At 51.2% G+C, this 21,551-nt stretch overlaps 1 protein-coding gene across 2 annotated transcripts in view; it reads left to right on the forward strand.

The window, feature by feature from the left end:
- GLI3 (GLI family zinc finger 3) overlaps nt 1–20,301 on the forward strand; it is a 335,268-nt gene extending 314,967 nt beyond the window's left edge. For both annotated transcript variants that reach the window (XM_075558170.1, XM_075558171.1), the window contains exons 11-15: nt 2,496–2,645; nt 3,745–3,909; nt 7,054–7,344; nt 13,435–13,762; nt 14,535–20,301. In XM_075558170.1, the coding sequence (XP_075414285.1) occupies nt 2,496–2,645; nt 3,745–3,909; nt 7,054–7,344; nt 13,435–13,762; nt 14,535–16,861 (3,261 nt within the window). In that variant the 3' untranslated portion in view covers nt 16,862–20,301. The remainder of the gene's footprint in view (nt 1–2,495; nt 2,646–3,744; nt 3,910–7,053; nt 7,345–13,434; nt 13,763–14,534) is intronic.
- The last annotated feature ends 1,250 nt before the right edge of the window (nt 20,302–21,551 follow it).

Genomic DNA, 21,551 nt, shown 5'->3' on the forward strand with positions numbered 1-21,551 from the left:
CCTTCATAACACTTATCACCACTCTAATTGTATAGTAATTTACGTAATTGCCCGTTCCCCCCCAGTAGGCTGTAATTTCCTTAGGGCAGCAATCGGGTCTGTCTGATTCCCAGGCACAGGAATTGCCTGGCAGGGCACAGCGGGCCGCTCCCACTTACTTGTAAATAAGAGAGTGAAATCGAGGAGCCCTTTCTTCCCCGGCAAGTGGGCCTCTGCATCTGGCGAGCTTTCAAAAACCCTTGTGACTGCTTGATAGGACGTTAGGGAATCTGACGTTGTATTCAGATTGTGGGCCAAGAAAGCGGAGCAGAAGCGCGAGCATCCGCTCGTCTTCCCTCCCCTGTGGCCGCAGAGTCTTCCAGTGGTTCCTTCAGTTCGGGTACTGACATGGCTGCTACTTGCCGGGAGGCTGTTAGTGGCCCAGCCTGTCAGGCTAGAAAGATGTGGAGCTGGCGGGACACACATGGTAATTCCGTGTCCTGTCCTCTCCCTCACTGCTCCCTTCTTTTTCTCTGCTCTTTCCCACCTTCCCCAACACCCTTGTGACAGTGAGCCCCGCTTGCTGTTCTCAGGACTTCTGAAAGGACTGTGGTTGCCTTTCTGTGTGCTGGGACCCACCGCGGACTCCTTCCTGCCCACCAACCTTTCAGGAAGTTGCTCAGGGAGAGGAGAGCGCATAATGATAATGATTTTCTCTGCTTGCATCCAGTTTTCAACTCTAGGAACAAGAACATAGTTCATTATTTCTACCAGTGGTGGGCCACCTAGTGGAGCAATTCGGAACTGCAGGTGGTGACTGTGGGATTAGCCCCCAGAGGCCAGAGGGGGGGGACCCACACGTAGCTTTCTCTCATTGTATGTCATTTTTTTTTGAGTGATGCATTCCTGTTGCTGTTTAAGAGTGCGCTTGTTTAAGTGTTAAGTTACTACCTGCTAGTTGCTGTCAGAGGATCCCTGCTGGCTCGGTGGGTTAGGCGTTGGGTTGGGCGCTGTCCCAATAGGCCAGCATTCCACACCCACCAGCTGCTCCGGGGTCGAGGCTGCCTGCTGCTGGGCAGTCAGTGGGCTGGGTTCATTGTTGGAGTTGCCACCACTGCCTTCAGATTGACTCCGGACCAGGGCGATGCCATGAATGTCGGAGTACGAGCGTGCGCCATTAGCTGCCCAGAGGTGACTTTTTCAGAGGCAGATGGCCAGTCTTTTCTTCCTAGGTGCCTCCAGGCAGACCAACATCGCCAACGTTTGGGTTAGTAGATGTGTGCATTAACTGCTCACACCACCGACCCAAAGCTGATACAGTGTACAGCGTAGACTGCAGATGTCTTTAAATTGTACCCTGGACTTCCTCTGGTGCCACTGTTGGTTTCCCATGTCTGCTAAGGTACTGAGGGTGCTAGTTCGTACTAGGAAGCCAAGGGACTATATTACAGACAATTCAAGCAGTTTGATGGAGAGAGGATCATCTGCATCTAAAAATGTAGTTTCAGAGGTGAGTGGCCATTAGAAGCCTGCTATTCCACTTTCTTACGTTGCCTATGAAGAAAACACCTATGCGGTCAGACTGATTGATGATTTGCTGACAATCACTTAGTTCTTTTATTCTGAACCTAGTTCTTTGTGGTTCTCGTTCAAGAAGAGACCCCACTAACCTGAGTGGAAGTGTAGCCTAGAAAAGCGCTGGATTGATTTTTCTTCTTAGGGTAGAAGCGTGTGTGTGTTTCTTACGAAAATCAGAGCCGAGACCCTTGCCCATTGCCTAAAGAGCCTTTAGCATTGAGGAACACCTCCACCATCTGTAATCCTTCACCCCCATTTGGCAGATGGAGACAGTGGGGGCCCAGAGAGGACTGGTGAGTCCCAGCGCAGGCTTGCCAGTGGCCACTCTCCGAGTGCTGACCCCTTGCTTGCATTTCCGATGCCCATGGAGCACCGTTACTGAGTTCCTCCAAATGGAGCTGCCTTTCGTTTGGCCCCAACATCTTGCGACCCCCAAACACAGTAGAATAAAATGCTGCCTGGTAACCGTGTCATGCGCCAGTCGGCTGTGGATTGGACCATTGTGATCCATGGAGTGTTCATGGGCCGAGTTTTATAAGTAGATTTCCAGGCCTTGCTGCCTGGCCTGTCTTAGTCTAACAGCTTTGCTTGAAACCTGTTCAGCATCATAACAACATACAAGTAAGTCTCCACTGAGAGAGGGGTGGTACCAGGCAAACAGTGGGGTGGCTAGGAATCGCACTAGGTACCCCGTGTGGACAACAAGAATTTACCCCTGCACAACCAACCAGCATCTCCGCTTGCTGCCTAGGAAGTATAGGCAGACAGTAAGCAAGAGGCTATTCACTTTGGAAATATCCTCACTAGAACTAAAAATATATATGAGATGTTTCACAGAGTTTTCAAGTGCCCAAGGTCAGGCCTTTCTTGCACTCACCTCCCGCTGCCTCAAGAAGTAACACTGTCCCGCCTTGTCCCTTTGCTTTTCCAAATGGCAGCATATAAATAACGACCACATCCACGGGGAGAAGAAGGAGTTCGTGTGCCGGTGGCTGGATTGCTCCCGGGAGCAGAAACCCTTCAAAGCCCAGTACATGCTGGTGGTGCACATGAGAAGACACACCGGGGAGAAGCCTCACAAATGCACTGTGAGTGCCCACGTGGGAAGCCACTGAGTGGTGGAGGGGGCTCGGGTCGCACAAACGGGCATCCGTATTCACTTTAATATCTTTATAATCTTTATAATCTCCTGGGAGGGGTGTCCAGGCAGGTGGACTAGACAGCACTGGGGAGGAGGGGAAGAAGAGTTGAGTGGTAAACGCCTGGGTTTGCACATGAATAAGACAAGAGCCAGAGAGTCGCTGGTAGAAGAATCTTAGGGAATGTTGGAAGTTTACTGTCTGCTCAGCTCAACCCTGTGGGCACCGGCCACATGTGAGCACTTAGAATAAGGCTCCTCCAACCTCAGAACTAACTTCTTGCATTCAATTGAAATTTAATGACTTTCCATGGGAATGGAAATAGCCCCGTGTGGCTCATTGCTACAGCGCTGGACAGCACAGCTGTGAGGAGGGAAGGCAGGTGGCAGCAGGGACAACTGGCATTGCAAATAGGACGCAGCCACCCTATGCATTGCTAATGGCACCCATGAACTTGGAGGGCATGCAAAGTGCCAGCTTCCTGCTTAGCAAGTGTAAGTTGGCCTTTGGACAGAGCTAATCTCTGTAGCTGGTTTTAGCATTTCCCCGTCTTTTCTCGCGGGCCCCACAGTGTGGGACAGACTGTAGCCTGGGGCTCCTGCAGGTTTAAGCCTTCCTCTACTGAGTGGCAGTGGGCATCGCTTAGCCCCAGGTCCTTTACATCTTAAAGGCCCTTCCCAAGCCCGATCCAATTCCATGTCTTTGTATGGACACAAAGCCCTGTTAATGAACTTTGTGCTGAATCCGAAATCAGTGGGAATTCGAGGAGATCAATGAGCAGATAATGAAACCCATTGTCCAGGTTGAGCGGTCCATTAAAATAAAAACAACTCAAACACTTGAGCACTTTCACCAGGCCTGAAAGTACTCCATCTTGCACTGCACGGATCCCCATACGTGCAGTTTAGTGGACTTTTGTTATTTGGTTTTGAAAAGCTGCTGACCCTCGAAACATCGGTTTTTCATCCGTTTCCCGGGGCGGGGGTGGGGGTGGGGGGGGCTAATCTGCTGTTGTGTGGCGTAACCCCGCTCTACCTGCTGTCCGCAGTTTGAAGGCTGTACAAAGGCCTACTCGAGACTGGAGAACTTGAAAACCCACTTGAGGTCTCACACCGGCGAGAAGCCGTACGTCTGCGAGCACGAGGGCTGCAGCAAGGCCTTCTCCAACGCCTCCGACCGCGCCAAGCACCAGAACAGGACGCACTCCAACGAGGTCAGGGCCCTGGGGGAGGCGGGGACCCTGTTGGGGTTTTATTTTCCCTAGGCCATTTCCCGCATGAGCGAGTCCTGAAGTTCCAGAGGGGGGCTCGGTGCTTCAGGAGTAAGGCGGAGAAAAGACCTGGTCATGAAAGAAATGTCTCTGGAGAGGGACCTTCTGGAACCACCTCCCCCCCACCTCCAAGCTGGGTTTGGGGTTGCTGGGAACTGCCCCTACCAGTCAGTCAGCCAGTCGGGGTGTTTAGCTTAGATTTCCCACCGAGGAGCAGGAGTCCCCACTGAGAGGACAGAAGCAATGTGTTGACAGCTGACGCTGACTGTGAAGACAGCCAGTCGCATCTTCAAATGCACTCCAGCCCCCCCCCCCCAAAAAAAAAACTTACACAGATGAGTCAGCGTTGGTTAAATAGAATTTCCAGACACCTGAAGTTCCCAGTGCTCTTGGGAGGTAGTCTCAGAAACCCGGCATGGTTTCTAGTCAGTTCTTTAAGATACTATATTAGGTTAAGACTTCACGGCCGCGGCTGGTTTCCTGCCGTGTTGTCGCTTGTTGTTGTCGTATGGTACTGTCATTATTCCAAAGGCAGGGCAACGCAGGGATGGACGTGATTTCAAGCTGTCATTTGCTTACATTTCATGAGTTCATGCCAGGCGTTGGTGGCAGCAAAACCTAGGCTCCACGCTTCGTGACCGTGTTAATGTGTTTCAAGGCACATGAGCAAGTGCACACGTGTAGCTCTTGCTTTTCTCGGAAAGGTAGGGGTTGGCGGATCCTTCCAGCCTCAGTGCACCTCGAACAAGTAGTCTTTCAGCATGGATGCTGGCCTAGCGCCATGCTGCCTCTCTTCCCCATCCACACACACGAGGCCCCTACGCCCAGGTGTGCCTTCAGACGGCGCGCCCTGGCCCTGCAGTGCGGTGAGCAAGCGCGAGGCCAAGAGCAGCCTACTGTAAGGTAATAGCACTAATCACCGGAGCTATTCTTCTCCCCCTAATGCATACAGTGTGATGTGCTCATTTCAGTATACATACTCTGCGAATCACATGAGCTCCTGAATAGAGTAATTCGTCGTTAATGGGAATCGATTCTACCCAAAGGCATCTCAAGTTCGGAGGTATAGTCTCTCAGGATAATTTTAGGAGCGTTGCCTCTGTGCATTAGGGCAGTTCACCATTTTGAGGTAGCATTCAATCGTTCTGGGGCTTTTAGTGAAAAAGCATCTCTCAGACACATATATTCTAAAAGACTGGGCATCTTTTTAACGTAATGGGTATGCTTTACTAATCATGATTGTCATCAGTGTTGCTTACCTAATAGCTCATCTTCTGGTATACATAGGTATATGAGGGTAAGTCAAAAAGTGTTGCGACAAACGTAAAGAAACTTTATTGAAACAAACATACTGAAATGTAAAGCTACTCTTTCCCAGTCCGTCCTTCTGCTAGCTCGATGTACTTCTGAAGGCAGTGTTTCCCTCGGTCTAGCCCTTCTTCAGAGAGCTGTCCGCTCCTCGATTCCATTTACACCGTGTCCAAATGGCAGTTCTGTCATCCTGGGGCAACTCAGATCAGGTCCTGCTCCTTTTAAATGTCCGTTGAGTTTCGGGAACCAAAAGAAATCTGGAGGGCAAGATACAGGCTGCAGGTTGGATGGGATGAGGTTTCTTAGTGAAGTTTTTGGAGCTGTTCTTGTATCATACTCTTCCAGGGAAGAAAGAGCAAGTGTCTTGTCCCCAAACCACACTCCCTGCCATCGAGTCAAGTCTGACTCCCAACTATGCCCTGTGGGTTTCCGAGACGAGCAGTTTGTGGGAGTCCAGTCTGTCTCCCCTAGAGCTGCTGGGGGTTTCAAACTGCCAACCCCATGGATTGCAGCCCAATGCCTCCCCACTAGACCACTAGCGCCCCTTCGTGTATTCTTAGGAAGGAGAATTTTCATATACTTTTAAAATAATAATAATAATTATTATTTTCTTGGCACCACCTTTCTGGGCTTCTTTTCCCTCACCAGTACAGCGTTCAGTGTTCTTAACACTTCTTCATGATAAGCTTCCAAGATCATTCAAGATGGCCAGGATTATGTCTCTGGAGCCACCCCCAACTCCCATCCCCAATCTCTCTGCCTTGAATTTGACTGGCCCGACAGCTCTCCGAAACCACTGGTATGACCAGCCCTTTATTAGAAGGACACAGAACAGTGCCCTAATGGACACAGACCAGATGCATTTCTCAGGGAACTTGTGTGCAAGTTCAGAGACATGGTTCCATGGCTTGGGTCGGTTTAGAATGACACTCTGCATGAGCTGGAATCCCAGTGGGAATGCTTTGGACTTGTCCTCGTAAATGTGTACCGCATTCTCGTATCTGTGGGTATATTCGCTCTCAAGGTAAGGAAACGAAGTCACAATTATGCTGATGGCCACGAAAAAAAGCCCGCAGTTCTGTGAGTTCAACTACGTAGCTGTGAGTCTCCGTCGTATTTTTGAAAGCTCCACCTTGACCGCTGACCCACACAGAAAATTGAATTTGCAAGGGAAAGGCGGGCCACGAGAAACCCTTGTCTCCACACACAGATGGGATAGAACAGGGCTCTGCACGTTTGAGGATCAGAAGGCCCTTAGACAGCAAGAGCCTTGAGCATGTCCCCACCCCATAGTGCGCTCCGAAGGCCTGTCCTACACTGCTCACTGCTCTTACATGTGAATAACACATTTTAATGAGGCAGAGTGACAGTAGATCTGAAAGCCAGGACCTCCACCAAGAAATCCTTCACACCGTCTCTCCCAAAACGTATCCAGCTGACTTCTGCTTAGGCTGTGGGCACCTGGTAAGCCTTCTTTCACCCAAGTCCCCACCAGCAGCGTCACTCGGTAGGATCCTGACAGGCTTGGCGTCTCGGAAGGCACAGAGGCAATTTAGGTGTTTTAGCTCGCTCTGAGTTTTCTCTCAGATTCCACTGAATACCGAGCAGTGTTCACATGGCCTTGATTAGACACTTAGCTCTTGGAGGTCTGTCAACACCCCCAAGGACACGGGGCTTTGAAAACACTGGAACTACAGTGAGACACCCCGCAGGGCGGTCAGGCTGGGCTTCCACTCCAGTAACGCTCTGTTTCTTCCTCCTGGTGGCAATGGGCAGAAACCGTACGTGTGCAAGATCCCAGGCTGCACGAAGCGCTACACCGACCCCAGCTCCCTCCGGAAACACGTGAAGACGGTCCACGGCCCAGAGGCCCACGTCACTAAGAAGCAGCGTGGAGACTTACACCCTCGGCCCCCGCCCCCGCGGGACTTCGGCAGCCACCCCCAGGCCAGGTCGCCCGGCCGGCAGACTCAGGGAGCCCCCGGTGAGCAGAAGGGCGTCAGCAACACTACCTCAAAGCGCGAAGATTGCCTCCAAGTGAAAGCGGTCAAGGCCGAGAAGCCCATGGTATGTCTCAGTTTCCCTCTGGTTTCCCAAGCTGGCCTGGGGGCCTTGAGAACAGAGTGGTCATAGTTGGGCGGTGGGGCTAGACTTCCCCCCATCTTTACTGCACCAGGTGGCATCTGACACAAAGAGACCACAGATCCAATCAGTGACACGACGGCTTGTTTGAAATTGATCTTCTTAGAATAAATCAGATCAGAAGAGAGTTTCCACATTTCCCGCCAGATTTTTAAAGCCACTTACAGCCTACCCCTTTGTTGTTGGAAGACGGGCACACCTGTCTATCATTTCAGAGTGCCTCTAAGCAAGGGCAATTGCTTAGTCTTTCCGGTAATGTGTTTTCTGTCTTGTTTACTGCGATGCCCCCAAGATAATAAGACGTGGCCCCTGTTCTTTGGGATGTCAGCATCTAGGGAAGAATAGGCAGACAGATCCCCCCACGCCCCCCACACACACGCACACACAAGCTGGCCCAATGCAATGTGATGAGGGCTTTGACACTAGGAACCTGGTGGCACGTGGTGGTTCTGTGCCAGGCTGCCGACCGAGAAGTGAGGTCAGCAGTTCAAAACTACCTGCCTCTCAGAGAAAGATGGAGTGCTCTACTCCCGGGCAGAGTGAGAGCCTTGGGATAGCCCAGGAGCAGCTCTGCTGTGTCCTGTAGGGCCACTAGGCATCAGAATGAAGCTGAAGGCAGTGATGGCCGTACAGAACCGTCAAGAGCAAGCTAACCTTGCACACATTCTCAGCTGGACTGCCGGGCGAGGCACGGAGGTAAGTGAAGGCAGGGCTCAAGTTCAGTCCTGAGAGGGGCCGGGCGTCTGCATGGTCACGTCCTGACACCGCCGAGTCAGAGCCGTGACCTGAGCGGTACCATAGGAGACACCGGAAAGAGGAAGGTCGTCAGAGAGGGGAAGGGCGGGCTTGGAAGGGGCAGCAGGCGGCAAGATGGCATCTTAGAAAAGGCCACTCTAAAGGCCGTTTAGAGAATGACTGGGAACCTTGGGTCCATTTCTATGGCTTCTAGGTTGTTGCCAAAGAAGGCAGAGAGGAAGTGAACAATTTTCATAGGGAAAAAGCTCCTTATGATTTAGTGACTGAGAAGACACGCATGTATTCCCCTTTCTTTGCTTGATCAGCATATTATGTATATGCTATAAAACTCCTAAGCAATTTTAAAAGACAACATGAAAAATTTAAAGTCACAATTAGAGACTATTCAGTACATTTGGTGCTGGCCCTTTGTACAGTGGGATGAAGGCCCCCTGGTGTATAAAGGGCTACGTGGGGGCTGTGAGTGTGAAATAGGGCTTGTCTGCTCCTGTAAGAATGTATCATCTCAGGGCCCCCCTCCCCCCACCCCCCATCAGCTCCAGTCTGTGTGTATGGTTACTCTTGAGTGGACAGCAGTGTGGAGGCATTCCAGATGCATGGACTGTACCTGTCTGAGCCATCACGGAGAATATCTCAGGTAGAAGTTGCAGGACAGGATGATTCTGACTCCGTTTAAAGAAGCTTTTCTAGAAATTACAGCAGAGCAGCTTGCTGGGTCCCTGTGACTTCTTGCACAGCACCCCTTGCAGCAGGATGTGTCAGTGGGAAGGAGGGGGGATGTGCTGCCAACATGGACAGGACAGGTGGTCCCTGAGGGATCTGAGCTTCTCTGTGAATTCTAACATGTCTTCAAAGATGACAGTAAGTCCAGTCCGCCTGAAACAATGTAAGTAAGAGCTTCAGGTATATCCATATAATACGTGTAAGATATTTAGGTAGTTCACCATTTTTCAGAAACGAGTTGTACTTTGTTTTTTAAAAAGCACTTAAGGACTTTGGTAAATTCACAGAAAAATTCCATTATCTTTTAATTTCATGTTTCCCATGAAGTGCCTGAAGCTGTTTCTCTCTCTCTCTCTCTCTCTCTCTCTCTCTATCTCTCTCTCTCTCTCTCTCATGCATACGCACACACGTAGCAGCAGCAAGGAGCCCTGGTGGCCTATGGGTCACCGGCAGGCTGCTGACCAGGAGGTTAGCAGTTTAAAACTACTAGCTGCCCTGGGGGAGATGGATGAGGCTTTCCACTCTCGTTACAAGGTGGGGGGAAGTATGGAAGGAAGGCTTCAACACTTGATTGTGGGAAGGCTTCAACACTTGATTGTGGTAATGATTGTACAACTCTTCTTTTTTAATCATTTTATTGGGGGCTCATACAACTCTTATCCCAATCCATACCTACATCCAGTGTGTCAAGTATATTTGTACATTTGTTGCCCTCATTCTCAAAACATTTTCTTTCTACTTGAGCCCTTGGTATTAGCTCCTCATTTTTCCCCTCCATCCCCACCTCCCCTCTCTCATGAACCCTTGTTAGTTTATAAATTATTATTTTGTCATATCTTACACTGTCCGACATCTCCCATGTTCTGTTGTCCATCCCCCAGGGAGGGGGTTTTATGTAGATCCTTGTGATCGGTTCCCCTTTTCTGCCGCACCTTCCCTCCACCCTTCCGCTATCGCCACTCTCACCACTGGTCCCGAGGGGATCATCTGCCCTGGATTCCCTGTGTTTCCAATTTCCATCTGTACCAGTGTACACCCTCTGGTCTAGCCAGATTTGTAAGGTAGAATTGGGATCGTGATAGTGGGGGGTAGATTGTACAACTCCTATTGATGTGATTGAGTTATTGAATTGTGAGATATGTGGATTAAGTGCCAATAAAATTGCTTAAAAAAAGAGTTACTATTGGAAAGCCACAGGGGCAGCTCTACTCTGTCCTACAGGGTCGTTTGGAGTCTGAAATAGACTCAGTGGCAGTAAAGTTTGTTTGGGTTTTGGTGGGTGTTTTTTTTTTTTTTTTTGGTCTTTTGTATTTAATACACACATGCAAGGGCTTTAAAAATGTGGAAATTTCCCATTATCTCCTCATTCTATTTTTCCATGCATTTCGGAAGGCCCCTTATGCATATTAAATACTTGATACCAGTGAGTCCATTCTGATATAGTCACCCTATGAGCCAGAGCAGAAATGCCCTTTTGAGTTTCCAATCTGTAAATCTTCACAGGAACTGAAAGCCTCCTCTCTCTCTCTCTCTCTCTCTCTCTCTCTCTCTCTCTCTCTCGGAACTGCTGACTGTGGGCTTCTAAGCCCAACATGCAGCCCCCCAGGCCACTTGTGTGTGTGTGTGTGTACAGTATAGGGGTATGTATATATGTATGTGTATATGTAATCAGTATAGTTTTAGATTACCCAGTTAATAAGCTGTGTATTATACACATTGTGGTGTAAGAGCATTGCCATTTCTCAGAATAAATCCAACTTGTATGACAATGGTGCAAGGTATGCAAATAGCTTAGCATCAACTATCTCAAGCTAAGCTGTTTATGGTATCCTAGATTTGTCCACAGAAGATAATTATGTTCCTAAGACATCCTAAGGACCCAGGGTCTTTTAATAGGTACATTCCGAGCTCTGGAAAACCTGCCATCTCCTTTCCAGTTGGGTTAATGTAGAAACACCCCTTGTTTCAAAAGATAATTGGTCGAAATAGAAACATATTCAGCTGAAGGACATCCGAGATGAATCACTCGGAGAAATAATTTCTACACTAATTAAATCATGGAAAATCAAGGCTGAAAGAGATTGTAGAGAGCAAGAGTAAGTCCTGTGTTTTACAAGTCAGGAAACTGAGACGCAGTGGGGGTAATAAACTTAGTACACAGTGGTGTACAAGTACACACACATGAATCTAATTATGCTTTATAGATGCTTAGTACACACACACGAATCTAATTATGCTTTATAGATGCTTACTGCAGCCCATCAGATTGAGATTGCTAATCTTACTTTAGGAAAAAATCAACCTGTCTTTGATTTGCTCATCATGCTATGAATTAAATTCTTTCTTCTTTTTTCTCATTGATCCAATGTCTCCTCTGTCTAATGCTCCTCAATGTCTTGTTCTCACTTCCTAAGGACAGTGGGTAATAAGGTGAGGGAATTTTGGCTTCTCTGCCCTTGTGTTTCCACTTTAGCACTTAATTTTGTTCCCTTCACCTTTCTTTCGTGTTGTGCTCACGTTGGTAGTACCCATTCCTCAGCTGTGTCTCCAACGTAGGAGTGATGGTTCTGCACCCCGGCATGTAGAGAATGTTAGATGGTGACTGCCATTGTTCTGTTCGTCCTGGTTTCCATAACAAACCCAACTGGCCAACCAAGCAGATGTTCTCAAGCGCCATGTAATCGTTGTATTTACTGGGGAGAATCCATTCATGGATCGGACCTACCCCCCCTTCGTTGAGGAGGACCTGACTACCTTGGTTTTTAATGATTCATTGTTTTTTGGTGTGTAAGCTCATATAAGCAGTTCTGTAACTGAAGGTGTCTGTGTGCCTTCTTCAGTGTCCTCTGGAGTGTGTGTGTGTATGTGCATATCTACACACACAGACTAAGTAGGCCTCCGCCAAAGCGGGACCACTCCCCGGAACTGGAGGGGTCGGTAAAGTGGCCTGGCACACCGTGGCCCAAAGCGAAGCAGCGCCTCATGCCAGCGAGATCAAATATGCCCATGTTCTTGTGCTCTGCTTGGTTGCCCATGTGTGTCATGTGGCACTCCCTTCATAGGTAGATGGTCCTCTCCTTGTTCATGTGCTTGGGGGTGGGGCATGTACTGCTAGAACAGAAATACAGCCCTAGGTTTCACGGAGAAGCCCTACCTCCCAATTCCGTTCCTGACAACACTTAGCAAGCCACCATAGACTTCAGCCGTCTGATGGTGCAATTTTCCTCTCCCAAGAGCATTTTCTCTTCTGGCTTCTATTAGTGGCTTCCTTTTCCATCGGAACATTGGAGGAGATATTACCAATTTGAGGAACAAAGTAGCACTGGGCTGAGGTTTTAGGCTGGCTGTACTTTATGACTTTGGGAAGTCACTGAACTTCTCAGAAGATCCAATTGATAAGAATCAGACGGCATCAAAGCAATTTATAAAAACCGATTTAATATAAATTTCATTTTAGTGCTTATTAAAATGCTGTTATTAAAAAGTTAAAACAAAAACTAATTAGACTGCATCATCGGTCCAGCTCACTGCAGCCATTTCGTATCATTGGTTCCGTCTCATAAAGCCAGTTGAACTCCCCAAACAGTGGGACCCCCACCCTCTCCCCACTTCTAGAAGCTCCTTGTTGGGGAATCCTGCTTCTGATTGAGAAGCTGGAGGCTATGAAGGCCTCATTTCGTTGTAGGATTTTCTTATAGGATTCACTTGCTTGAGGAACTGTGGGGTGCAGGCGGGGGTGAGGAACATCCCACTGTTCTAGTGAGATTATAGGGAACCAAGCAGAAGGAGCCATGAAACAATTCTACCGGCTCCTAGCCGCTGTGATTCACAGAATTCTTCCTTTCTGACAGACAGGAGCTAGACAGTCAGTGTTTTACCTTGACATCCTACCTTTACTAATCCACAACCTCACTGAGGTTCTCCGTGGTAGGAAAAGGTTGGAGGAGGTTAGTTCCAGACTTTGGTTAAAAGCCCTGAATAGTTCAGAGGGAGTCTTGTTGGAGAGGAGGTAATATGTGGAGCAATCTTAACCTCTAAGTTGTCACTTAGCAAAGTGAACACAAAGCAGAAAGCGCCCCAGGAGAAGAACATTTGCTGGTGCTCCTGGTGCCGATTGATGCCATGCTCGGCCCTTTTGCAGTGTTCTCACAACAGGCCCATAATGCAAATTGCCCTCACTTTGTAGATAAGGAAACCGCGGTTTAGAGCTGCCAAAGTCATTTGCCGGAAGAATACATTTGCAGAGGTGCAATTGGAGCCTAGGACGTCCATTCACAGTCAGCATTCTTACCAGAATTCCAGTGCCGACGCCATGCCCCCCCACCTCACCTAGCATCCACTCCACTGACCCCGCTGGGCGACCCTTCCGTCGCCGTGGTCTAGAGAAACCACCTCCCTTCACGCCCACGTAGTTTCCCCTCTCATTCAGCCGACCCATCATCCTGAAGGTCTTGGTTGTGCATGAGCTCGAATTCTCGGCTCCCTGTTGTTGACTTCTCCCGCTGAGATTTCCTCTCTGCCCTCTTGACCCCCCAGACATCTCAGCCAAGCCCTGGTGGTCAGTCTTCATGCAGCAGCCAGCAGTCCCCCGTCAGCAACTGTCCCCACGGTGGGCTCGAGCTTCATCTGACCGATGGCGGGAGTGTAGCCGACCTCGGCGCCATCGAGGAAACCCCAATCATGGACTCGACCATTTCCACCGCAACCACAGCCCTCGCGTTGCAAGCCAGGAGAAATGCCACAGGGACCAAATGGATGGAGCACGTGAAGTTGGAAAGGCTAAAACAAGTGAATGGAATGCTCCCGAGGCTGAACCCCATTCTACCCCCCAAAGCCCCTGCCGTCTCTCCTCTCATAGGAAACGGTGAGTTTCAGGGCTGGTCACGCCCCTGAGTGACCAGGGGACCATAATCACCCTGCTGGCAGTGGCGCCACCGCTGCTTGGTGACTCCTCTGCCCGGGTTTCCTGTCTAAAGCCAGGGGGTCCGCAGCCACTGCTGTCTGCCCTCCGTATACAACGGCAGGTGGCCTGTCCCGTTGTCAGTCGCCAAGCCACTTGTGGTTTCCGAGATCCCATTGAGTACCTGAAGCATCACCTAAGAGCGAACCATCCCATCCTACCAGCTCCTGTGTCTCATGTGCCCTGGGCGTGGATATGAAACTCCTGGATTACCTTTGACCTGTGGACTCAACTGTAAATGACGCTTCAAATCCCAAGATCCTTCATTCTGTCCCTGTGCTGTGGTTTTAACTCCACTGGGGTGGGGTGGGGTGGGGTGGTGGAGGTGGTGGTGGTGGTGGAGGTGGTGGTGGTGGTGGTGGTGGTACTCTTACTTTATTTGAACCAGGGGCTGAAAAACAAAGGCTCCTTCACCAAGTATGTATGGTTTGGCACTTACTTTATAAATAAAGTTTTATTAGAACCCATCCGGCCTTGTTAATGTACCTATTTTCTCTAGCAGCACTGCTGCTACACTTCCGAGTGGAGCCCTTGGACCAGGGACAGGGTGGCCGGTGGAACCAAAAAGACTTATTGCCTGGCCCTTTGGAGAAGCACGTTTGCAGAATGACCCCAGTCGGTTGGCCTGGGCAAGAATCAGACTTCACCGTGTCCTTCTCTCTCTCTCTCCCCCCAGGCACACAGTCCAATAATAGTTGCAACTTGGGCGGGTCCTTGACCCTTCTCCCGAGCCGAAGCGACCTGTCCGGGGTGGACGTGACCATGCTCAACATGCTCAACCGGCGGGACAGTAGCAGCAGCACCATCAGCTCGGCCTACCTGAGCAGCCGCCGCTCTTCGGGCATCTCCCCCTGCTTTTCCAGCCGGCGGTCCAGCGAGGCTTCGCAGGCCGAGGGCCGGCTCCACAACGTGAGTGTGGCCGACTCCTACGACCCCATCTCCACCGACGCCTCGCGGAGGTCCAGCGAGGCCAGCCAGTGCGACGGGCTGCCCAGCCTGCTCAGCCTCACGCCGGCCCAGCAGTACCGCCTGAAGGCCAAGTATGCTGCGGCCACGGGCGGCCCGCCGCCCACGCCCCTGCCCAACATGGAGAGGATGAGCCTGAAGACGCGCCTGGCGCTGCTCGGGGACGGCCGGGAGTCCGGGGTCCCCCTGCCGCCCGTCAACCCTCCCCGGAGATGCAGCGACGGCGGCACGCACAGTTACGGCCGGCGCCATCTGCTCCCGCGGGACGCGCTGGGCAACAGCGTGCGGCGAGCCAGCGACCCGGTGAGGACGCTGTCGGAGAGCGCGTCCCTGCCCCGGGTGCCGCGGCTCAGCGGCTGCAATGCCCCGGCGTGGCCGCCGGCCGCCGACAAGCGGGCGGCGCTGCAGAACTACGCGCGGCCCGAGGGCAGCCAGCTCCGCAACGTGTACGCGTCGCCCTGCCCGCCGAGCATCAGCGAGGACGTCCCGCTGGAGGCGCTGACCATGGGGGCGGACGCCGGCCTGACCGACGAGGACCTCCTGCCGGATGACGTGGTGCAGTATCTGAATTCGCAGAAGCAAGCGGGCTGCGAGCAGCACTTCCAGGCCGGCGCCCTGGACGAGGCCAAGGCGCCGCACGCGCCCGGCCTGGGCAGCGGGCACAGTGGATTCGACCCGCCGGCGCTGCCGGACAGCCACGTGGGCCAGCGGTACCCGGGCCTCGAGCCGCCGGGCGCGGACGCCAGGAAGAGCGACCTGCCCATCCAGTGGAACGAGGTCAGCTCCGGGAGCGCCGAGCCGGCCACCTCGAAGCTCAAGTGCGGCCCGCGCGGCCCGCTGCCGCCGGCCCGGGCCTTTGGCTTGTACAACAACATGGTGGTCCAGCAGCAGCCTCCGCTGCGCAACGGGGCCGGCACCGCCACAGCCGCAGGCGGGTACCCGGCGCTCGGCGGGGAGAGCGGGGGCTCCTACGGGGCCCCCGAGCCCTTGGTGATTCACGGCGGCGGCAGCAATGGGAAGGGCTTTCATGAACAGCCCTACAAGGCCCCACAGTACGGGAGCTGTCTAAACAGGCAGCCAGCCCCCCCTGGCCCCCTGGACGGTGCCTGTGGATCTGGGGTTCAAGGATCCAAGCTGAAAGCGGCCATGGTGCCAGGGAATGGAAGCCAGGCCAATTTCGGCATGCCAGTGGCCCCTGGGGCGTCAGCTGGTAACACGGTGACTGGCCTGCAGGACCCAGATCTGGTGGGACAGGGGTACCTCGCTGCCCCGCTCATTAGCGACAACATGCACCACCAAGGTGGGGGCCGCCCGGGGCAGGGGGTGCTAGGGCAGGTAAGTGCTACCTCACAAGCCAGCGTCTATCTAGGGCCCGAGAGCTGCCTCTCTGGGCTGCAGAGCCTCACCATGCAGCCCTCCGGCGTGGCCGTGAGCAGGGGCTACCAGCAGTGCGCTAGCTTCGGGGGCAGCCGGCGCCCAGTGGGCCCCAGGGGGAGCCTGGCTCTGCAGCAGGGGCCCGTCAGTGACCCCAGTCAGACCTGCAGGCTGAATAGCATCAAGATGGAAATGCAGGGGCCGCCCCAGCAGCTCTGTGCAGATTTGCAGAATTACTCTGGTCAGTTCTATGACCAAACCATGGGCTTCGGTCCGCAAGACACTAAAGCGGACTCCTTCATGTCCGAAGCCACCTGCCTGCTCCAGGGAGCCAGCGGCGCCGAAAACCCCGAGTTATTGTCCCCAGGTGCTAACCAGGTGACAAGCACCGTGGACAGCCTGGACAGTCATGACCTGGAGGGGGTGCAGATTGATTTTGATGCTATCATCGATGACGGGGACCACACCAGCCTGCTGTCAGGAGCCCTGAGCCCCAGCATCCTTCAGAACCTTTCCCACAGCTCCTCCCGCCTCACCACTCCCCGAGCGGCCCTCCCCTTCCCCGCGCTGTCCGTGAGCACCACCAACATGGCCATCGGGGACATGAGCTCTCTGCTGACCTCCCTTGCAGAAGAAAGCAAGTTCCTGGCAGTCATGCAGTAGGCGTGTCCTAGGAGCAGGACAGCCAACATGCATCACACTGTCGGAGGCTGACAGAGGAAACGGACGGTTCTGTTTTGTTTTCTGCGGGGGTCAAGTCCTCGGGTGCTGACCAAAAGGTTGCAGGAGCGTGGGACCCACAGAACGATGTGGCAGTCTGCCTCCGCGGAGGTTCACAGCCTGGAGAAACCTGTGGGCGGCAGCTCCGCTTGGTCCTGTCGGGGGTGTGGGGGTGCTGAGTTGGAATCCGCTGGAGGGCTGCAGGGTTGGTGTAGGTGTTCTAGCAATCTCATCTCACCTGACTGGGATGTGTTTCAAGTATATTCCTTTTATGGAAAAGGACTTTGAAAAGCCCTAAAGTATTCTAGGGAGCAACGGTCTCCATATCAGCTTTGAGTCAGTATTGTTACACAAACTCGAACCCCAACCTTTCCTATTTTCTTTAGTGGTAAGCCTGCCCCCTGCTTAGTTTAAGCCGGTGGAAATGTTTGCTGTGCATGTGCTTTCTTGCAGAAGAGAGGGCAGAGGACAGGATGTAGGGTTTTCCGCCACTCAAAGGAGACCGGAGTTGGTGAGCTTGTGACCAAAGGGGTGTGGTCCCAGCTTTTCAATGTCCCTCTATAGACCCTCGGCTCTTCCCGTTCTTCTCCCTGATCGTGGGCACCAGAATGTGGATAGTGAGTTAAGAATCTTTTGTGGGTACACTCTAGCCTAGGTGACAGATTTTTAACATTCCCCCCCTCCCCGCAGTCAGGGCATACTTTCTACCATGCATGAGTGGAAATTTTGGACTCTTGCAAGTGAAATGATTTCCTCACAAAATGTTTGGGTTTTGAAGTCTCAAAATCTTCGAGTGCTTTGGATGGGTGTGGCTAGATGATCAGTTCTCAGTAGTCTGGCTAGTTTACATCTTCTCCCTCAATCTTCTGGAGCGTGCTCTAGCATTCCGTGATGTAGTGAGAGCAAGCAAAGTGCCGGCTGGTGACACCCCACCGCTCAGCTGCTTGTATCTCTTGTAGCCAGGAGTTGGCAGAACTGCAGATTCAAGTGTGGGGGTAGAATTCATTTGAGAGTTTCTTGTGGGCTCGCTCGCTGTATTCATTGATTAGGCTCCATTTCTTTGCCATTGTCGTCGATAACTGAGAATTGATCGTCTATAGCTCTAAGTACAGGAATATGGAAACAACCCCATAACCAGCTCTGTCTTTAAAGGTTAATTTTCATGATAGTGAGGGGTTATTTCTATTTTTAGCCCCCAGTTTTAAGGGATTTATAAAACGTAGTTGTAAAAGAAGAAGGTCCACACATAAAATGGTATTTGGGATAAACTGATTCAACCATTTTTAGCATTTAAGACCCATAGAGAAGATGATTAGTAGCTGTGTGGATGCCCCACCCCACCCCTATCCCCCCCCTTTTTTTTGGTTTTAACATCTCATTAAATACCGCATTCATTTAAGAAGCTCAAGTTCATAATGTGGATAGATATCGTGTTTGGGATTAAAACATTTAAGATGGAAAATGGAAACAAAACAACAGCTACCATCCCCCGTGTGCGGTTGATACACATAAAACACATACTATGTGTGCAAAAAAGTACATGGATTATCCAGCAAGTTATTTTTTTAAATATGTACACTTGAAAATAAAATTTTAACACCTCAAGTACCTGCTGTTTTCTGCCCCATCCGCCCCTAGACTTGACTGGTCCACAGTAGTTCGTAATTGTATGTGTGGCATTGCCCCTTTATTCCGCCACTTAACTTAGTGTTAGGAAGACAAATTTAAGTAAAATAAAGTGTTAGAGGTTAGAATGTTAGGTCCAGCCTTTTTTCTCATGTTTAAGTTGTCCTCCTTTGGACCAGAAACCTCAGCTTGGAGGTAAATTTGCCATTCGGGACATTGCGGCTGAAAACAGATTTACCTTTGACCAGCTATGCCCGAGATGGACAGTGGGGCGTCCTGCCATTTTCCCACGTGTAGGGACGTCTTTAAAACCCAGGGACACATCTCCTTTGGAATAATAGGGCCCCAAACCCAAAGAGAACTGCTCCTCTGAGCTCAGGAGAGGACGCCCTGCCACGTGGCACCCAAATCAGTGAGTCGTAATTTTCCCTGAAGCTCACATTCGCCAGGTTTCTTGTTAATGTTTCACAGACTCTCGGAAGGTTTTGCCCCACTTCTATCCACTCTTGAGTTGGGGGGGGGTGCCTTTCCCCATGTCAGCTTCCATCCTCCCCGTAAGGATGGGCACTGGATTCCGACCAGCCCTGGGGTCCGCGGCAGGCTCTTCTGTGTTGCTCCCGTTTTCTCGGCATGCTTGTCTTCTCGTGACTCCCTGCAGTCCGCAGGGGACACTGCCGAGCCAGCTCAGGATTTGGCTCCTCCTGGGATGGACATTTCCAAAGGCCGGAGGCCAGGAGGGCGGGAAGAAGAAGGAGGATTTCAATGGTCTGTTGCGACAGAGTCCAGTGAGGATTTTGGAGGCGCAATATCCTGTTTAGCTATCGGAGCGTTCTTGCTCCGCCCTCGTGGTGACCCACGTGTCTCAAAGTACAACTGTGTCCAGTAGTCCCCCGTGGCTGAGCTTGATCAGGCCCTTCTCCCAAGAGGCTGCTGGGTGGACTTGAACCTCAGTACTTGACACCCAGTGTCATGGCCGCACCTCCAGCCTCCCACCTTCTTGCCCTCTCGTGTTGAGCTCAGGGAGTCGGCGCTCAGTCACTGCCGTGGCCCTCCCACTCTTCCACGCAGACTCGCACGTGGCACTCCTCTCGACGTGGGCACCAATCGTATTCTAACATTTTCCCGAACCAGTTTGCTTTCTTTTTCTTCTAAAAGCTGAAGGAGACGGACCCCAGTCCCTCACGCGTCGGCATATCCTTTTGAGCCACAGTGTTTCGATTCTTGCAATGTATGTGCCTTATTTTATGTTCATCTTGTCACTACGAGGGACCAATTGATGTTGCCAAACCTGAGCTCCGAGGCTGTGCGGCTGGCTGGTCAGAGAGCACACAGTTGCTGTCCAGTCTGAGCTGTCGCCTCGTCACCTCTGGTGTTCCTGTGTTGTTTGGGACCGATAGGAGGATGTTCTCGTCTGAAAAGTTACTGTGTGTGTCCTGCAAACATGGAAGATAAAACCCAAGGTCATTTTTTTCACCTTTTTTAGATTTTTAAAAAATAAAACGTGTAATCCTTTTTTAAAAGAAACGTGTGTAAATACATTTAAGTATTATAGAAATAGTGTTCGGATGTAAGGGCCCCAGGGCCCCCGTGGATCAGCCTGCAGCCCTCTGGGAGGCTCTGGCCCCTGCTTCAAGGCCAGGGGCCCTGCAGCTCAGCCGGCAGATGAACTCGACTTTTGCTTTCAAAACCACTTAGTCCTTTTGTAACAAAGAAAAAAAAAAGTTTCTTACAATGTCAATAAAAAACGAACAAACTCTTTGTACCGAAATCCTTATTGTCGCTTATTTAATTCATTAAGAAAACAACAACAACAAAGTGACTACCAAGTTGACGCTAACTTGTGTGCTAACAAGTTACGACAAAGTAGGATTTTCTTGGCTGGTCTCTTGATAGAAACAGATCGCCAGGTCTTTGCTCTGCATGCCACTGGGTGGGTTTGAGCTGCCAACCTCTAGGTGAGCCCAAACGGCTTGCCACTCCCCAGGGGTGCTATTTACCAGTAATTGATGAGCTGAGTGAACTTCTGAGATGACGCCCTGCTGGGTGAGGTGGGTCTTAAGGTAGACTCTGATAGTGGTGGTGGGGGGGGGGGGGTTCACGTGGCAGGCAGGAAAGTGACAACCATCGTTGCTTCACAAGTCACCTTCCAGTCCTCTCTACTTCAATCCACCTGACTGCTATGGAGTCAGCTCTGACTCATAGTGAACCTGCTGGGATAGGCTGCCCCTGTGGGTTTCCGAGACGGTAACTCTCTTTTCAAAGATACCCATATATATTTTCTTAGTTGGTATTACAACTCTCCATGGGAGTACAAAACCTTATTTTTCTCCCATGGACCAGCTGGTGGTTTCAAACTGCTGATCTTGTGGTTAGCAGGCCAACCTGGAACCACTCTGTGACCCGGGCTCCAGCCATAGAGAACAGAAAAGCTGCCTTCTTTGTGCCTTTTGGTAGCTCCAAGCTTACCTACTGTGTTAGTCTGGGAGACTAGGGAAACAAATCCATGGATTTGCATATGTGAATAAGAAAGAAGTTTATATGCAATAACAGTTGAATACTGAGGAAACTTCCCAGTCCAGATCAAGTCCATAAGTCAGATATCAGCCCATATGTCCAATAGCAATCTATAAAGTCCTCTTCAGACTCACAAAACACATGCAGTGACGCCAAATGCAGGACGATCCTAGCCCAATGGGTAGAAAGCCTTTGGGTCCAGTGGCGGCAATGTAAGCATCTCAGCACTGGCAGGGGTCTCCAGGTGGCTTCAGCACCCAATGATGCATCAGGGTGGCCCATGTGGCTTCTCAGGGATGCCTCACAGGGGGTCAGTCTTGTCAGTAGAGAGTTTCTCCCACCTCCAAGGAAGAAAATGATTTCCCAGAATCCTCAGGAGAAGGCCATGCCCAGAGGCCTCCTTGGTTATATTATATCACTCTTAATCCTCAAACTGTGTCTGAGTAGCAGGAGATGGCTTTGGCCTCACGACCAGAGGGCAGTAGCAGTTGCT

This window comes from Tenrec ecaudatus, chromosome 9 (assembly GCF_050624435.1).
Source record: "Tenrec ecaudatus isolate mTenEca1 chromosome 9, mTenEca1.hap1, whole genome shotgun sequence".
NCBI classification, from domain to species: Eukaryota; Metazoa; Chordata; class Mammalia; order Afrosoricida; family Tenrecidae; genus Tenrec; species Tenrec ecaudatus.